General features: G+C 30.5%; 2 protein-coding genes across 4 annotated transcripts in view; one reads left to right on the top strand and one right to left on the bottom strand.

Moving 5' to 3' along the window:
* Positions 1–16,523, top strand: part of LOC145259266 (polyprenol dehydrogenase-like) — a 244,249-nt gene that overhangs the window by 187,736 nt on the left and 39,990 nt on the right. For 2 of the 3 annotated variants that reach the window (XM_080117102.1, XM_080117104.1), the window contains one exon: positions 3,425–3,694. The exons of the other annotated variant lie outside the window; for it this stretch is intronic. In XM_080117102.1, the coding sequence (XP_079973228.1) occupies positions 3,425–3,548 (124 nt within the window). In that variant the 3' untranslated portion in view covers positions 3,549–3,694. Of the gene's footprint in view, positions 1–3,424; positions 3,695–16,523 lie in introns of those variants that run through there. 3 annotated transcript variants of the gene reach the window in all.
* LOC145259267 (large ribosomal subunit protein uL22m-like) overlaps positions 1–16,523 on the bottom strand; it is a 44,263-nt gene that overhangs the window by 13,451 nt on the left and 14,289 nt on the right. Inside the window, exons 4-6 of the mRNA XM_080117107.1 lie at positions 8,111–8,176; positions 6,442–6,519; positions 1,872–1,941 (exon numbers count right to left, since the gene is read on the bottom strand). Coding sequence (XP_079973233.1) covers positions 1,872–1,941; positions 6,442–6,519; positions 8,111–8,176 — 214 coding nt within the window. The remainder of the gene's footprint in view (positions 1–1,871; positions 1,942–6,441; positions 6,520–8,110; positions 8,177–16,523) is intronic.

Raw genomic sequence — 16,523 nt, forward strand, 5'->3', positions numbered from 1 at the left:
TTTTTAGTCAGTTAAAATTGTTTTTAAGGAGGTCAAAAATGGGTTGAAATTGAAAAAAAATCGTTTAACATTTTGTATGTCCATCTTAGTTTATTTTTAATCAATTTATATGCACGTCACGTTGGTACAGTGATAACGTCATCAGCTTTAAATGCTAGTTTTGGTTCTAGTTTCAATTCTCGCTGATGGTACCTAAATACTTTTTTTTTTTACTTTTGAAATCACAACTCTACAATAATATACAAAATTTGGACAAATTAAAATATCATATTTAAGCATATTTTATGCCCGGGCAAAGCCAGGCATCCCCTCCATCTGCTAGTATTAGAAAAGAAAATATAAAATCACTAACTTTACAAGCAAAAGTAATGACGCTTGTACAACATGAGGCGCAGGTGAAAATCACAGTTCAAAATAATTTTTTTGATATACTTACATATCAAAATATATTTCTTGACATACTTAGATATCAAAATATATTTCTTGACATACTTAGATATCAAAATATATTTCTTGACATACTTAGATATCAAAATATATTTCTTGACATACTTAGATATCAAAATATATTTCTTGACATACTTAGATATCAAAATATATTTCTTGACATACTTAGATATCAAAATATATTTCTTGACATACTTAGATATCAAAATATATTTCTTGACATACTTAGATATCAAAATATATTTCTTGACATACTTAGATATCAAAATATATTTCTTGACATACTTAGATATCAAAATATATTTCTTGACATACTTAGATATCAAAATATATTTCTTGACATACTTAGATATCAAAATATATTTCTTGACATACTTAGATATCAAAATATATTTCTTGACATACTTAGATATCAAAATAAATTTCTTGACATACTTAGATATCAAAATAAATTTCTTGACATACTTAGATATCAAAATAAATTTCTTGACATACTTAGATATCAAAATAAATTTCTTGACATACTTAGATATCAAATAAATTTCTTGATATACTTACATATCAGGCAAAAATTTTTATTTACATTACAAACTATGAAAAATTATCTTGTAGAATCTTAATCTATATAAATAAAACAGTGTTTTTAAGGGGTGTATAAAAATATTTAACTGATAAACTCTTAAACTACTGGTCACATAACCCTGGAATTAATAAGAAATACTAATCATACAACGAGAATAGTTTCTAATAAATAAAATCTTTGTTTGGATGGATGAAGAACGTGTAAGTTGAAATGCAAAATCTTAATTCAAAGTTGCCAACATAGTTCTATTGTTTTTGCGCATATGCAAATTCATTCATAGCTTGAAGTGGTTTCATTTTAAACTCTTCTTATAAGTAGAAGAGCTATATATTTATTTTTTGACAACTTTCTCCTTTTGTTTTCTACTGTAAAACATGCCAAAAATTTTATGACAGCAAAAAAGTAATTTATTAAAAAAAGCCAGAAGATTGTCATTGTATTTTAATGAAATGTGCTCTGATGAACTAGTTCCATTTGTACTCCCTCAACGTAAATATCCCTGACAAACCTGCTTAGCAACAAAATCACACCCCTTCATCGTTGAGGTCCTTAAATACCAGAAAGCTTTCTACTCTAATAGTTTCTTTCTTCGAACAGCTAGACTTTGGAATTCCTTTCCTGCTACCTGTTTCCCTGATGGTACTGACATGTAGAAGTTTAAATATAACGTAAACCAACATCTTGTTAATCTTTTCTAGGCATGGTCCCAAATAGAGACCCTTTACGGCCAAGTGGTGATATGCCTTGTTAGGGGTGAATGCGAGTTAAAAAAAAAAAAAAAAAAAAATTGTTTCAAATTTTTTTTTTTTTAACTTTTTAAATTTTCATTGAAAATACTTACATATCCAAAGATTTGACTTAAATTCAACTCCATGTTCATTAACCGCCATTTCTTGAGCTTCCAACAGAATCTTGAAGAAAAGAAAAAAATTGCTTTGAAGAAGATAAAAACAATGAAGTTGTAGCAGTTGCGGAATTAAGATTTATTTTTATTTTAACAGGTTTTTATAGTTTGCTTCAAGTATTGTTTAGTGACAGAGTTAGACACCAGGGTCGTTTTTTAACGTGGAGAAAAGGTACAAAAATAAAAATTGTCTCAGTCGTGAAGGATTTCTCCTCCACTGAAAGAGAACGAGAAATGGAAGTGCCGCATAAGGCAGTACAATGTAGAGATGTAACAGGTAGAGGTGCTTGTGCAGTTTAGCAAAGATATAAAAAAAAAAACGAAGATAAAGAAAAATCTGATATACATACCTGTACCACGAAAAAATAATTAAAAAAAAAAATCACTTAATTTGATCAAGTTATAAAACATTAATATTTATTGAAAAAATATTATAGTCATAAGCCCTTTAAGAAGATTAAAGTTGAGCCCTATTTAGTGAATTGAGAATAAAGTGTCAAATTAGCTGTGTGCACTATTTCAAGCTTCATGTTTGTTTGAATACTCTCATCGCTGTTTGATTATGACAGTCCCACTTATATTCCTTCATAAGTATCTTAATTCACTTCCATTTAAATGTTAATTCCTGATGGCTGAGTGGAAGAACGCTAGCCAGCAAAACCATGGTTGGCTTTATTGATTAGGTTCAAGTCCCGTAACCAGCCGTAATTATCACTTCCTACACTGATGATTGCTTAGGGTAAAACACTAGTGTCTGTAGGTATAAAAATTTATTAATATTTATTGGAAAAAAAAAAAAAATATATATATATATATATATATACATACATATATATTAATATTTTACGTGTATTGCGTTCTTGCTTTCATCAGTATGGTCAGGTGGAGAATCTATATTGTTATATTTCAGGAAATATCCCTTCATCAGATATGTGTTTGACTTTCAAACAGTTATCTATAATATAAATCTCACCTGTCTGTATGTATGTATATTCATATGCCTACATGAAACTTTTGACAGAGGTGATGGATTTTCACAAGATCGGTATCATTTTGAAGCTGGACCCTTTGGACGACAAATATAAAAAAATTGGCGAAAAACATTAATTCCTTCACCCTCAACTGGGCACTTTTCTACAGGAAGGGGTTCCTTTTTTTCACCAATATTTTTGAAAGTCATCCCTTCTTTTCGATTGCCGGCCTTAATTTAAACCTTTTCCACTTCTTGTTTGGCAATGGACGCAACAGCAAAGACGTCACCATTTTTTTCCGCCTCGTGGTACGGGTTTGAGCCTGCCTGCCTGTCTACTACCACTTTTTTTTGTTTTTTGCTCAACACACACCTCCAAACACCCAGGCAGCGTCAGGCAACACTCGGAATCCAGGCTAGTATTATTATGAAATGATAAAATTCTGCAGAAAATTAGAAGTTTTTTTTTGTTTTTATTTTGTTTGTTTATTATTTGAACTATTTTCTTTTACACTTGCAGATTTTCACCAGGACTCCAAGATTGTAAGCTTTTATTACTGCTTGAGCACCCACTCCAAAAAATGTGTCAATTTGAAAACGTCACTTTTTTTTTTCACAGTGGGGTAATTGTAAAGAGTCACTAATTCTTCTATTCATTTTCCCCTTGTCCAGAGGACAGACACTTTTGATAGTTTGAAAGTACACTTTTCAGTATGCACTAGTGGTAATAGACTTGTTCTGCTACCTAGAAGATTGTAAGTGGCAACGTCAATAACAGGTAATATGCAAGTTAATTTTCCTTAATTTCCACTTTGTGTGGTTTTATCTAATTTTTTTTCAAGTGTTCCTTCACCGGTCAACCTTTCTGCAATTCAAGATATCCATGATTCTTCATAGGATCATACTAATTCATCAATATTGTGTGGCACTCATGGTATTAACGTTGTACCTGCACTGACTGCAACGATAATTCATATTCAGTGGTTTTAGATCCATTAAGAATAAATGGAGACCGATAGAAGAGTCAAGAGCTGAGCTTATGAAAACATTCTACACAGTTCTTTATCCGTTCTTTTCTTCATTCTTTTTCTTTATCCGTTCTTTTCTTCATTCTTTTTCTTTATCCTTTCTTTTCTTCATCCTTTTCTTTATCCTTTCTTTTCTTCATCCTTTTCTTTATCCTTTTTTCTTCATTCTTTTTCTTTATCCTTTTTTCTTCATTCTTTTTCTTTATCCTTTCTTCTTCATTCTTTTTCTTTATCCTTTCTTTTCTTCATTCTTTTTCTTTATCCTTTCTTTTCTTCATTCTTTTTCTTTATCCTTTCTTTTCTTCATTCTTTTTCTTTATCCTTTCTTTTCTTCATTCTTTCTTTTTTCTTAATGATAGAAAAACCTCTATGTCGAGCAAATGTAGTGCTTTCTACAAATACTGTAACCTAATGGGTTGAGTTTGGTCAGATTCCACATTGCGGATATATGTGATTGTGGATCCGTCATCATACTGCAGTTAGGCGAGAGAGGGGATTTGGCGAGAACCTGACATTTGCTGCCATATAACATGATACTCTTGACAAAACTGCTATATAGCTTACCACGCATGCAGAGAGCCTAGAATGCGTTCAGAAGCAACAACTTACAAATTTTTGCCCATGCTATCTTCACCCTCATAGTCGTACTCGGTTTACATCGACCATCCGCAATCAATTCTCATTTACTATTATCTCTTTACATTTCTGAACTTTTGAGATGAGGATTGATTATTGGTATTATTCAAATTCTTTGGATTATTGTTCTCATCTTGAGTGTTATTCATATTTCCACAATGTTTCGGCCGATGTAACCTGCTACCTTCTTCAAGTGTATCTTTTTGCTTTTTTTTCTCTCATGCCTTTAAATTCCTTGTTTATGTACACCCTTTTTTTACATTTTTCTGATCATTCTTTTTTTATGTAATAATCATTGAAAAACTTTTTCGGTTTTATTTTAATTAGGAATTATTGAAATTAGTTTTTTTAAAGAATTATTGAAAACACTTTTTGCACTTTTTTTTTTAAAAGAATTATTGAGAACACTTTTTAAAATATTTTTTTAACTATTTTCAGAATATTATGCATTGGATACAGTTTTTATATGATGTTTGAAATTTTGTTGTTTTAATTTCAGTAATTTCATTTGTTATTTTGATTTTAATAGTTTCATAAGCATATTATATAAATTCAAATAAATAACTTATTTCTAAAATTAAAAAGAAAAACATTTTTATAATTTCATAAATATATATTTCTTATAGAATTCCAAGTAGAATAAAAACTTATTTTTTTATTAAAAGTGCAAATAAAGACTAATTGTGTTATTTTTATCTATATAATATTGTTATTTTTTATTGTATATTTTTTCAATAATGTCCTTTTCTTATATTTTATTTCACTAAATCGCTTCATAATAGAAATATTGAAGAACAATACAAGTGAAGGAACAGACTTATCTTACCACTGTTTCCTGTAGCAGCTATGCCGGAAGTTAGGAAGTACATTAGCTGACTATTGTTTTTTTTTAAATAAATAAATTTATTTATTTAAAAGCTAAGACTTTTGACAAATGAGGTGTTTTTTGCAAAGCAAGATTTTTTTTTTTTTCATCTTCATTCTACTAATATTAACCCATTATTTGGTTTTCAAATTCCTTGGTTTTTCAAATTTTTATTTGGTTTTCAAATTCCTTTAAATATCATTACGCAATGAAGAACAATAAAAATGAAGGAACTGATTTTTTTGGTCTTATTTTAATTAAGAATTATTGAAATTATTTTTAAAGAATTATTGCAAAAACTTTTTGCACTATGTTTTTTTTTCTAAAAAATACATTCCAAAATCTTTTTAAATATAAATAACAAACTATTTAGTGCATGAAGAATGCCAACCGCGACATTCAAAATAAGAAATTTTAATTTTATAATTTCATAAACATATATTTATTATATAAATTCAAATAAAAAACATTTTTATAATTTCATAACCATATTTCTTATAAAATATCAAATAAATAAAAACTTATTTTTTTGATTTTGTTATTAAAAGTGCAAATAAAGACTAATTGTGTTATTTTTATCTTTTTGTAATTTTGTTAATTTTTATTGAATACTTTTCAATAATGTCCTTTTCTTATATTTTTTTTCACTAAATCGCTTCATAATAGAAATATTGAAGAACAATACAAGTGAAGGAACAGACTTATCTTGCCACTGTTTCCTGTAGCAGCTATGCCGGAAGTTAGGAAGTACATTAGCTGACTATTGTTTTTTTTTAAATAAATAAATTTATTTATTTAAAAGCTAAGACTTTTGACAAATGAGGTGTTTTTTGCAAAGCAAGATTTTTTTTTTCATCTTCATTCTACTAATATCAACCCATTATTTGGTTTTCAAATTTTTATTTGGTTTTTCAAATTTTTATTTGGTTTTCAAATTCCTTTAAATATCATTACGCAAAAAATGTTTTCTAAGATCTGCTCAATTCCTTTAATTAAAAAAATACGTACTTCTTTAACGGCCACAGATACTTTTTTCTTATGAAATGACAACTGCTTCAAAGCTTCATCAATAGACATTCCTCGAATCTGTTAACAAAAAAAAAAAAAAAAAAGACATTATGTGACAACAGTTTATCGATCAAAAGTTGTTGATGTTGATTATCTATTGGAAATAAAATATCGTACACCAAAAAACATGTAGTTTTATTTTTAAACTAGCAGAGAGACCCAATCTTGATGGGATTGAATGATGATCAATGAATGTTTCACACTCTCATATTTTTATTGTCATCAAAATCAATGAAATCACTCATTTTTCAATCAAATTGATTGATTACCTGCTCTAGTCGTGGACCCATTGCGGTGCACCGGGTGGATACTGCACATGCCATTCTACAGTAACTTAATCATTGTAGTTTATATTGCACTGTAGAGAATCTACCGTTGATTTTATGAAATTATCTATAAATAATGGCTTCACTAAAAGTTTTAAATACAAAAGTCAAGTATCATAGTTTAATTATGCTCTAAACAGAAACATTCATTTCGAACGCGCCCCTGTCATATCAAAGAACTTACTGTTGATTTTATGTCTATATAAAGTTTTAACTTTGGTCAAATCGCCGGTTCCTTCTTTCATCAGATTTCTTTTGATTATCGATACTTATTGAAAACATTCTGATACAAAGCCTATCTAAGAACACTGTCAGATACATAAAGTACATTTGTGTGAAATTTCATAAAAATCGCCCTAGCCATTTTGGAGTCCATAGGGAACGAACTTATACACATGTAAAAGTTTCTTTTTATATAATAATAGATCAGAAAATTTAAAAATGAAAAACAAAAGAACCGATAAGTAGACGTAGAATAGTTAAGGTGGTCCGGTTCACAGGCCAAGATAAACACGAGAGGAAGTGATTAAAAATAAAAAATGAACTTTTGAAAGTCAATTTCTTAAAGCTGTTTAACACATGCAAGCATATGAAACGGATGTTAAACTAAATATGAAGATGACGTTTGTAGCAGCGCACATGTTGTAGTATGTTCCCTAACACAAGGATGCTTCCACCTTGTATGTTGTATTCAAAAGACAGCAGACGAAACAAGGGAAACGGGTAATAATTAAGAAACAGATTTACACACACATATTTATGCTAATGTAGAAAGTTTATCGACGAATGTATTGTGCCAATATTCATCTTCAGTCTAACTATTATCAGAAAATAACTGAAATGAACCAATTTACATTTGTGCTGATAACATAAATTAAAAAAAAGAAAAGAAAAAAGGCTAGCCAGAATCAAATACCTATTTTTGCTGATAAAGTAAAGAGAAAAATAGGAAAAAAGGCTACTCAGAATTAAGTATCTATTTGTGCTGATAAAGTAAAAAATAAAACAAAAACAGAAAAAAAGGCTAATCAGAATCAAGTATCTATTTGTGCTGATAACAAAGTAAAAAAAAAAATAGAAAAAAGGCTACTCAGAATCAAGTATCTATTTGTCATACCAGATGCATGACTATTTCTGTTTAACATTGAAAGTTCAACTAACTTAATTTTATATATTAAATATCACTGAATTAATCACTCTTTGTGACTTTAGTCATATCAACAATAATATGGTTTATTGTACTAAATGCTAGGCAATCCTACTCCAAAATAAATAATACTTACCATGCAAGCAATATACCACAATTTCAAAGTACTGGATTTTATATTTTTCCGTACATGTGTGACTTCCTGAATTAAAAAAAAAAAAAAAAAAAAAAAAAAAAAAAATTCATTACATTCTGATTTACTTTATTTATTAAATAAATAAAAAATCTACACATTTTATTTTAAAACATTTTTTTTCATAAAAAAAAAAAAAAATCGCTAATTTTCAAGATGTTAGTTAGTCTGTAGGTTATTTTGAGGTTCTGAGTTCAATCCTAAGCAAGGGCACCAAAATAAAGTTCAAAATCTCATGACAGTTCCAAAGTTTGACACCTGAAGATGCCTAGGGAGTAAAACCATTGAAACTTTGTGATGATAATAATAACAAAGATGCAGGTACTCACTCTAAACCTGTAAAAATAAAATTGATGAAAAAAACATTTTTAATTTATGAAAAATATGAAAATTTTTTTAATTTACTAAAAATTTAAAATTTACAAATAAATTTTAAATTTACATAAAATTTAAAATTCATAAAAAATATGAAATATTTTAAAACATGAAAACTGCTCATTCTCAAAATACACAAGTGCATGAAAACGTTAAGAATTTTATTGATGCAATGATATTTGTGCCCAGGGAAACATCGGGTGACCTTGCTGGTATAGTTTGATGTGTGACAATATTGTCAGATTGAAAAAGGAAAAACAAGTCTACAAATTTATTAAATATAGCAAAAAACACAATCAAAATTGGTTCCCAGGAATAGAGATACTCGACTAACAGGTGTGACCTATGACCCTGCTCAGATTGCTTGTAACTAGGGTCACCGAGGTCAGTGGACATTGCCATGGATGAAACTGTCAAAAGGTATTTCTCTGATTTGAGGAAAAGACGAGAAAGAGTATTAATTTTGAACTAGCAGGACCTGTGTAAATTCTACAGGGGACTCATTCATATGTAATATATTGATGTTGGTATTCTGTAGATGTTCAGTGTAAATGAAGACCCTCTGATATTATTGTAGCTCTTTTGTTAAAACTGCAAAAGCATTTATCTAAGCTAGCACGAACACCTGGCCAAGCTCGGTTGTAAAGTATACTTAAATATGGCATTTTAAATCTTGCAGATTTCATATGACTTGGGTGTATTAACTTGAATCGAAACCAAAATAAAAACTTATGAAACGATATATGTATATATAACTTGAGTTTCTTCTGCCATAATCGAAACTGAAACCAAAACTTATGAAGAATTCTTGCTAAAATTATTTATAAAAAAAATAGATCATTTAAGTGCCATCAGCTATAATCGAAATTGAAACCGAAACCAAAACTTATGAAGAATTTTTGGTAAAATTAATCATGACAAGAAATGGAAGTACATAACAATTAAATGATCCGGATGTAAGCGTGACATAGAAAATAACACACACTATTGTATTAATATATAGATTCTCTCTGATTTGGAGATGGGAAAAAGAAAAGTTAATAAATTATAATTTCTGTATACGAAGAGGAGGACAGAGCCATAGATATTACTCCCAGATTTAGGGAAGTCGTCACCAACTAAAATCGGCCAAAACTTATAAATCAAAAATCCAAAAAACACTTAAGATAGAAAAGTACCATTAAACATTTTTTTTTTCTTCATATTGTAACATTTATTTAAATATTTTTATACAAAAAATAACAAACGTCAAATTGCTATTCATTTTTCTGGCTTTTTTTTTTTTTTTTTTTTTTTTACAAAGGAGTCACCACTTATCAAGGCCGGAGGCCACTTGAGGATAAGGGTTAATGGGTATACATTAGTCGATGAGATTCTAGTGTAGTAATCATAGATAGTGGAAATTTTGCAAATTGGATTACTTAGGGGGATGGTTCATCAAGAACTTGTTTACATTGGACTTGAAGACAATCAAATTGTAGTCAGCTGGAAAGCAGGCAAACGGAATAGAGTTCCACAGGCGTGCAGTTCTAAGAAAGAAGCTTTGTTCATGGAATCTACGTTTAGGTTTAGGCATAGATAAAGAGCGTGGGAAATTATTGATAATGGTTTTTGGCTAGACGAGTGTTTTTCGTTAAAGTTTGGTGAGGGGGGACCATAGATTGAAGCTCAGACAAGCACTTGCCATGAAAATAACAATAAAGCAGAGACAGGCTTGCAACTTCTTTTCTTAAACATAATCTCTACCCCGCAGTAATACAATACTGATAACCAATGCAGAAAGATTACACTCATAACCTGGATAACGTGGGGTGAGTGATAATCTGACAAACAAGACTCTTCAACATATGAGGTCTTTATTAGGGGGAGGAAACTTTTTTTACGAGCTGGTACCAAGTGATCACTCGGAACCCAGGAACAGCTAAAGTCAGGGACGTCACCAGTAAGAGGAGAAAAAAAGGGTTCATTAGCACGTTTCTCATGAAACTATAGTAAATAGTCTACAAACAATGAGATCTTAACAAGTGCTATCACTATGTCAGAATGGACCTGAGAGTATTGACAACTAAAGGATGACTCCAAACTTTCCAAATTCCCAAACATTAGGCCTCACCACCAGTTATATTTTCAGGTCGTACCCAAGAATAGGTTGAGAGTAGACATAGTTTGAGTAGTTGATAGGGTTGAGAAATGAAGGAGGCAAAAATGGGTTTGTGTGAGTTACGATAACTATGGCTGTGACAAAAGAATATTCTTTTCATTCTTTTGACTCTCGGGTATATATCCGACATAGTTAAACACACTTAATCAACCGAGAACCACATCCGTCTATATAAAAACATATAAGATATTAACGGATATATACTCAAGAGTCAAAACAATGAAAAGAATATGCTGTTGTCACAGCCCTATTAATGATAATAAAGGAATGGACCAGAAAGTAATGAGAATGTGAGGAGACTGGCTATCATTCAGAATTCATAGAATGCTACTGGTAATTACAAGCAGGAAATCACCGGTAATAACTAGTGTGAGTACTCCAAGTGAGTTACAATAATAAAGAAACCAGAGATGTGGGAAGAGGAGACTTGCTGTTATTCAGAATCCAAGGTAGGCCAGAGAGAAAAAAAAAAAAAAAAAAAAAAAATTTTTTTTTTTTTTTTTTTTTAGACAACACATTTTCTTTTAGATATGTCAATCAATGTATGCTTGATAGCAGTTCTCTCCTTCCATCACACTTCAGTTAAAAATAAAATTTTCATCACTAAAAAGTACAAATTTAACGAATATATTTAATTTACAGACTCAATCCAGCCATCATATGTAGGTGCGTAGAACAGGAGACTTAGCTGGTTTTGTCACATGGATCAGAGTGCTGCATTTAGTAGATGTAGAACAGTTGAGGTAGCAGGGGCAAGCCAAGGAAAACATGTAAGGAAGTAGTGTTGGAATGATTAATCGGAATCGGTATTGGAAAAAATTTATGCTTATTTTCCGATGCCCAAAACGATTCCTTTAATTGTCGTTTTTTATCTGCTTTTGTTTAAAACAAATTCGTCCACTGCCGGTAGTAATGATAAAAAAATAAATATTTTTAATCTTAAACTACCAGTAAAACTAAACTCTACAAATCTTCCCCCACATGTTTATTTTTATGTTTGAGAAAATATCTGCACATTTAACATGTCTTTTTACACTAATCAGGGAAAAAATAACAACCTCTATAGATTATTTACAGATTTCGGTAACTGTATCAGAATCGGGGACAAATATTGAAATGATCACATCACTAGGAGGAAATGATGAGAATGTGAGATATATTTAGTTACTTAATTCCTCTTTCAGTCACATAGATAATTTAAAGCTGAAAGAACAAACATTTGTGCTAGATTATTTTTCTTCTCTTCACTAACAACAAAGATGTTAGCTCTTAGTATCTGCAGCAGCAAAGAGATGACGGTAGCTAAGTGGTTATCGACAGACTGACAATCTGGGTGTGCCAAGTTCGAATCCAGTATGTTCCGCAAAAACACTTGCGCTTAGGGATGTTGGATACTTTTACATAGTTCCTACCGTAAGTATTCAATGTCTTTCTGGAAAAAATTCTAACTAGAAAGATATCAGAAAAATGAATGCCAAGAATAGAAACGTTTGATTCATATGATATGAATGAATGCTGCTCAACAACAAGCAACAGCACTTCTTTCTTCCCTTCACCAACAACGATAATAGTCAGCTAATGTACTTCCTAACTTCCGGTGTGGCTGCTACCGGAAGCGGTCACAAGACAAATCAGTTCCTTCACTTTTTTTTCCTCACACCTATATCTCACCTATGCATGTACTCTTTTTAATTATGTTTTTCCGATCATTTTCTTATTTAATAATCATTGAAAAGTTTTTTTGGTCTTATTTTAATTAAGAATTTTATTATTTTTAAAGAATTATTGAAAACACTTTTTGCACTTATTTTTAAAGAATTATTGAAAACACTTTTTGCACTATTTTTTTTCCTAAAAAATACATTCCAAAATCTTTTTAAATATAAATAACAAACTATTTAGTGCATGAAGAATGCCAACCACAACATTCAAAATAAGAAATTTTAATTTTATAATTTCATAAACATATATTTATTATATAAATTCAAATAAAAAACATTTTTATAATTTCATAAACATATTTCTTATAAAATATCAAATAAATAAAAACTTATTTTTTTGATTTTGTTATTAAAAGTGCAAATAAAGACTAATTGTGTTATTTTTATCTTTTTGTAATTTTCTTATTTTTATTGTATACTTTTCAATAATATCCTTTTCTTATATTTTATTTCAATAAATCGCTTCACAATAGAAATACTGAAGAACAATAAAAATGAAGGAACTGATTTGCCTAGTCACTGTTTCCGGTAGCAGACGCACCGGAAGTTAGGAAATATGGTTAACTGGCTAAAACCCCAACAACCAATAGACCGACAAACATTAAATACACATGCGAATAATGTGGCGCACAAAAAATATCTTTCTCCTTGAGCAAAACATCTCGTTCCTTTTATTCGGCTATTTTGTACTGGAAATAGTGCCTATTTTTGCATGATCACGACCATCATCTCAAAATCAAATCATTCAAGAATTACTCTTGCATTCATCTAGTGTTTCTGTAATATAGCGTGAATGCACGTATGTAAATACATGTAAAATGATGTCACCAGAGAGAAAAGATAACGTTCAAGATCTTGGGAGAGACATGAATAACGTTCGCGATCAAGTGAGAGACATGAATGATGCTCGAAAAGACAATTACGTGAAGGATGTTACAGCTGTAATGAGATACTCCTATGAATTTGTTTTTTTTTGTGTATTGATATTCATATTAAAAACCTTTTTTCTATTTATTTAAAATAATACAACTTTGTTATATATGGATTGTGGAATTTCATTCATCTGAAAAAGATTTAGCCAAATTTGCATATTCTTTTAAACATTCATTTTAATTAATTCCCTATTAGTTTTTTGGGGGGTTTTCTTATGGGATGATCATCTTTAGTTAACTATTACGTGTAATTATATTCATGCAGATATTCAACACGATATATACTTGTGTAATATTTGTGTAAAAAGTTTATAGTAAACACAAGCCTCTTTCTCTATATATTTATGTATGCATACATATTTGTTTAAAAAATGTTGCCTACCAAACTTCTGTCAGTTTTTGGTCTACAGACATGAAACTTAATATATAGGGTATTCGAACCCATGCAAAACTTTCTTTGGGTTTTAGTCAGGGAAAATTGGTGCAAAAGTGTGAAAACTTAAAAAAATGGAATTTACTAGGTGACGGTCGAATGACGGCATTACAAATATGCATGTGTAACGTAATAGCTATTGGTTCATGTTTTAATGTTTAGCCTTGTAGCAAACATGTCTTCATAGCTCAGGCATTAACATCAAAAGAAAAAGTAAATCATAAACTAAATGTTTTGGTCTCGATTCTTAGTGGTTGGTTGGTTGGTTGTTTTTGTTTTATGGCATATCAACCTTTTTCAGGTTATTTAATGCCGACTCTAGTTATTTTGAGGAACGATTTTTAATGGAGTATATTTGTTTTTTAAGTCTGATTCTATTTAACCCATAGTTGGGACCCTAACAGGTACTACCACTCCGGGTCAGAGTGGACCTGGGAGCAATGGCAATTAAAGGGTGGCTCCACACTCCCCAAGACCCGCAAGGTGGGGCCTCACCATCGGATATAGTTTTAGGTCATATCCAGGACCATCGATTCTTAGTGGTGACACATGAGTTATATTTTTTTTAACTTTTTAAATCATTACTATATATAGGGTCCAATCCAATCTTCAATTATATAAATCTGTTTGTGTGTTTGTGCATATGTATGTCTGCCAAAAACTTTCGACACGCGTGTCAGACTGGGTCGAGACTGGTACCATCTGAAAGAGCGATGTCTCGGTCGAATAATATGTGAGAATTATAAAAAATGGTCAATTATTTCATATAGAAATAAACATTTAAATCAAGGAAGGGTCTGGAAAATCGTGTCTTTCTAAACGACTTCGAAAACTATGCACGCACAGTCAAGCATTATTTTTTGAATTTGTTTAAATAACAGAATTTTCAACGTTATTTCGCTGTTAGCCTCATGGAGCAGTGGATTAGGAGGTTGTATCATAAGCTATAGTTTTCACGTTTGAGTACACGTAATGATGGTCTTTTTTGCTTTTTAACAGGGCTGTTTTATAATTTTAAAAAACAATTTCCTTATTTCGATTTTTTATCACAGGTTTTAAAAAGAAAAATTTAACATTTTATCAGAGTTAAAAAGTTTTTAATTGCCATAACATTTTTCTTATTTCGAAGTTTTTCTTTTAATAATCATTTTTATAACGATTATTTCGCTTAAAACAAATTCTACTTTTTTAAAACTGATTTATTTTTTCATTTCATTTTTGTAACGACACATAACATTTTTTTTTAAAACAGGGTTGTTTTGTAACTTTAAAAACAATTTCCTTATTTTGACCTTTTTTTTTTATCAGAGGTTTTAAAAGAAAGTTTTAACATTTGGGTTAAGTAATGTTATTTTTTTAAATTTTATTTTTCATTTTTATAATGGGTATTTCGCTTAAAACAAATTCTACTTTTTTTTTTTTAATTATTTTCACTTTGTTTTAGACTGAGTTCACTTAAACTAGTTTTCACATACTTTTTCTACCTGATTACATTTTCCTGTTTTTATTCGTTCTTTTATTTTTGAGTTAGCAGCTGTGTCCCAAACCCAACTTCAATGCCAGATACCTCCACTAGTATAATAATAAATACAAAATCTGCATTAATCAAAATATCATAGTTAAACATATTTTACAGACGGGCAACGCCAGGCAACCTGCTAGTGAGGAAATAAATGTTGTTGTACAAAACAAAATGTGAGTAAAAGTTCTTTCCTATTCTTTGTCTTGATTAGCCATGACCACTTATTATAATGGCATACATGGCAGAAATAGGTTAGTTTGGAAGTCGATTTCTAAAAGCCGTCCAACACATGCCAGAATGTAAAATGGATGTCAAACCAAATCTATAAATATAAAAGCGAAAATGTATGTATGTATGTATGTGTGTTCGCTTTTTCTGTGTGTCTACAAAAGGCTTCTTTCAGAGAAGCGGTCGGTCGGTTCACAACTTTTTAAAACTTTTTATATCACATATAAATCGTAATATCTCACACTTAACAATGAAGCTCGCCTGTCTATTTAATTTGCTCGATTTCGGGAAGATAAATATTCAATATTTGTTGCTCGCCGCATGTGGGTTAGTCTTTTTCCTATAACATCTTGGGGGTGGGAAAAAAAAAGCGTTCAGCAGTAAATAAATACTATCCTGCAGTCAAACTTGACTTCATTAACTCATTAAAACGGGCACCTGCTAAATCCAACTAATTAAATAAATTCAAACGTGTTTCCGTTAGCATCTCGCGGTGGGGCAATGGTTAACATCGCACGTTTTTTTTTTTTTTTCACACTTTAATTTACATCTTTGCCTCAAGGGTTCGGGTTCGATCCTCATACTTACTCTTTTTTTTAAACCCCCCACCCCCACACACACACACCTCCAAACACCCGGGCAATGCCGGGTACCCCTCGCTAGTGTGATAATAAAAGAATGGATGAGAACAAGTGCTAGTTTGATTCATCATGAGTTCTCTCCCTTGAATCATCATGATAAACAGAACCCCCCCCCCATCCATCCAAGTAATTTCTCTTAAGCCTATTTCTATATCCCTTTAGTCTTGGTGTCTCATTAAAAACGTTGGTCCCGTCACTTAACTTGGTTAGTGTCAGGAGGACATCCTGCCTATAGAAATTTAAGAAAATAACTTCCAAGAAAATCTGATCAGAAATAAGTTTGAAAGTCAATTTTTAAAAGCCGTTAACACATGCCAGCATATCAAACAAATGTTAAATCAAA

This window comes from Euprymna scolopes, chromosome 34, assembly GCF_053919585.1.
Source record: "Euprymna scolopes isolate OS-2025 chromosome 34, ASM5391958v1, whole genome shotgun sequence".
Taxonomy (NCBI): Eukaryota; Metazoa; Mollusca; class Cephalopoda; order Sepiida; family Sepiolidae; genus Euprymna; species Euprymna scolopes.